General features: G+C 59.2%; 1 protein-coding gene across 1 annotated transcript in view; it reads right to left on the reverse strand.

Annotated features, from left to right (window-relative positions):
* The window catches only part of GNA15 (guanine nucleotide binding protein (G protein), alpha 15 (Gq class)), a 25,118-nt gene extending 23,392 nt beyond the window's left edge, over positions 1-1,726 (reverse strand). The window contains exon 1 of the mRNA XM_005858857.2: positions 1,183-1,726. Coding sequence (XP_005858919.1) covers positions 1,183-1,327 — 145 coding nt within the window. The 5' untranslated portion in view covers positions 1,328-1,726. The remainder of the gene's footprint in view (positions 1-1,182) is intronic.
* Positions 1,727-3,015: the final 1,289 nt, after the last annotated feature.

Genomic DNA, 3,015 nt, shown 5'->3' on the forward strand with positions numbered 1-3,015 from the left:
TCCTCTCTGTAAAAAATCAATAAAATATATTTTTTTAAAAAAAGAAATATTCAATGAAGAGCAAAGAAGCCAGATGTCTGCAGCTGGAACATGATGGCCAGTAAACAGAGCTGGGGTTGGAGAGGTCAGGGGGCCGGAGTTTGAGTTCTATGCCATGTCAGATCTTCTTGGAGAAATGAATGGGGTGGGGGGTGGGGTAACTAGTTCAGCAAGAGAGAGCAATGTTAGAAGTTGGAAGGTCCCTCAGTTAAGGTGTAATTCCTAGGGGTCCAGTGCTCCCACCCACTCTCTCTCCTCTCTCCGGTCCTCAGGGCTTCCCACTGAGCAAGGGAAGAGAGAAGGGACTGCAGCCTCCCAGGCAGATGTGACTTCAGGACCTTCCCCAGCCCCCACCCAGAGTTCAGGGTGTCCTGGGAGACCCTCCGAGGCCCGCATCCTTGGGGCCGTACACAGGGCAAAGTGGTTAGGGGAGGGGACACGTGGACACCACAAGACTTGAGGCTTCAGAGGTCACAATCTACTGCCTTTCCAGTCACCCCTACTCCCTCATCTGGTTTAATTTTCCTCCTCAATCTTCTAGCTGCTGGGAACTATTTTATCTGCTTATTAGTTTATGGGCTTAATGTCTATCTCCCTCATGAGAAGATGAGGTCCATGGAGGCAGGGACAACTCCCATATCTTTTGCTGCTGTGTCTCCAGGAGTTACTTAATAGATCTTGATCGTTTGAATGAACCAATCGATCAATCACAACGAGGTGGCAACGCTCCGCCCACAAAACTCATGCTAGCCAACCTGCAGAACTGGGGTCCAGCCCTCCCAGCTGGTGGTGTGGCAGCGAGAGAGGAACTGGGGGGCCGTGGGGAACGGCGACAGAGGGAGAGGCCAGGGCGCACTGGCCCGGGCGGGCGGCAGACCTGAGCTCATGGCTCCCTTCCCATGACACAGAGCCGGTAGGGCGTGCTGGGCCTGCCAGGCTGGGGCCGGCCCCACGGGATGGCCACCTCCGTTCTTGCAGATGCTCCGCAAGATGGCTGGACCCGTGTTTGGACAAGGAACCGGGGTTCTCTGTGCCTCAGTCTTCCCATCTGGCGAATGGGTTCCCAGGTTCTCCCACCCCGAAGGCCAGGACCCTTTCCTCCAGCCCTCTTCCCTCTGCCCGCTCGCCAGGCCCTGGACTCACCCAGAAGCAGCAGCTTCAGCTCCCCTCGGTCCCGCTTCTTCTGCTCCAGGAGGATCTTGTTGATCTCCTGGTCGATCCGGGCGGCTGTCTTCTCCTCCTCCGTCAGGCACCAGGGGCAGCAGTGCCAGGTCAGCGACCGGGCCATGATGCGGGGGCCTCAGAAGGCACAAGGCAACATGGCCCCGGCCCCCTGGGGGAGGGGACCCCCACCCTGACGGCTCCAGGAAGGGCTCCCGGCAGCCAAGCGTGAAGCGGCTGCCCTCTTCTTGGGGGTCACCCCCCTGGGGACCCCCGGCTTCCTGGCCTCAGGCACCCAGGCAGCCCAGCTCGGAGAGGCCTGAGTGCCGGGCACAGGGCAGTGGGGGAGGAGGAGGAGCAGGAGAGGGGGTGCGGAGGCTCAGGGCTCCCCGCCCATCTCCAGACCTGCCCAGCCCGGCCTAACAGGTTGACTGTGGCAGCCAGGAGAGGTGGGTGCCCCTGGGGAGGGCGGGGCGGGGCGGCTGGGGAAGGGCTCCACGCAGTCTGGGTCCCAGCAGTTGTCTGGGCCCTCCTTCCTCATTCTGGAGAAGGGGTGGACCCCATCCTTTCTGGGCCCCTGACCCCGCCCTCGCCTCCCCCCAGGCCCAGCCTGCACGCCCGCTCTGAGCCAATTAGGAGCCACCCTCCGAAGCCCGACCGCGAAGGCAGGGCGGCACCTACTGTTGGAAATGCTGGCCTGTGCGGGCTTGTCTCACGTGCACCTCACCCCAGAGCTACGCGGGACAGATGCGTACACTGAGGCACAGATCATGATGGGGCCAGACAGGGCCCGCAAAGCAGGCTCTCACCCATGGGCCTCAAGGGCTACCCACGAACCAGGCAGCTTTGCGGAGAGCCATTCATCGTTCTGGCAAACACTGAGTGAGCACCTACTGTGTGCCAGGCATTCTACTAGTAGGTGCTGCCGAAAACAAAATGCCCAAATCCGGGACCCCTCTGCCTAACATGCTAGTTAGAGACAAGTAAGGAAAGACTCTTTTTTCTTTTTTTTAGAGAGAGAGAGAGAAAGAGAGAGAGAGAGAGAGAGAGAGAGAGAGAGAAACATCCGTTGGTTGCCTCCCGCACAAGCCCCGACTGGACCACAAGCCCCGACTGGACCGGGGATCGAACCTGCAACCTAAGTATGTGCCCCAACTGGGAATCGAACCTGCAACCTTTAGGTGTCCAACCGACTGAGCCACCCGGCCAGGGCAGGAAAGACATTTCGAACAAATATTCAAGCCTGTTGGATGGCAATACATTCTGAGCAGAAAATAAAGTGGAGGCGGGGCTGGGAGTTGTTAGGGGCTTGAGCTGCTTTACACAGGGAGTCAGGGAAGGTCACACGGACCAGGCGGCGTCGGACACCAGAAGGAGCCGACGATCCGCAGCCCGGGCACAGGCGGTCTGGTGGGGGCAGCCTCTGGGCAGGGCCCTGCCCTGACTCCCTCGGCCGGCAGGACCCTCGAAGGAGGACGAGGACACAGGGTGACATAGGGCTGCTTCCTGACTCACAGCAAAGGGGGATCACAATTTGTCTCCGATCCAGCAGATCTTGGCTGTTTCTGGGTGCAGAATCCCTTTGAGAGGTTCTTGAAAGTGCTAGAAAGTTCTGGAACACCACTCCCCTGGAGATACGCACAGTTCAGGGGCCTCTGGACCCTTCGCAGGTGGTTTTGTCAAGGCTCAGAGAGGGTGAGTCCTGAGGCCCCACAGCAGCGACTGCTGCCCCTCCCCCAGCCCCAACCGTGGAGAAGGTGCGGTTTTCTTTGCTGTTGAATCATAATGAATGGCAGATGGGAAGTTTCATAAGGC

The sequence above is a fragment of the Myotis brandtii genome, unplaced genomic scaffold (genome assembly GCF_000412655.1).
Source record: "Myotis brandtii unplaced genomic scaffold, ASM41265v1 scaffold122, whole genome shotgun sequence".
NCBI lineage: Eukaryota > Metazoa > Chordata > Mammalia > Chiroptera > Vespertilionidae > Myotis > Myotis brandtii.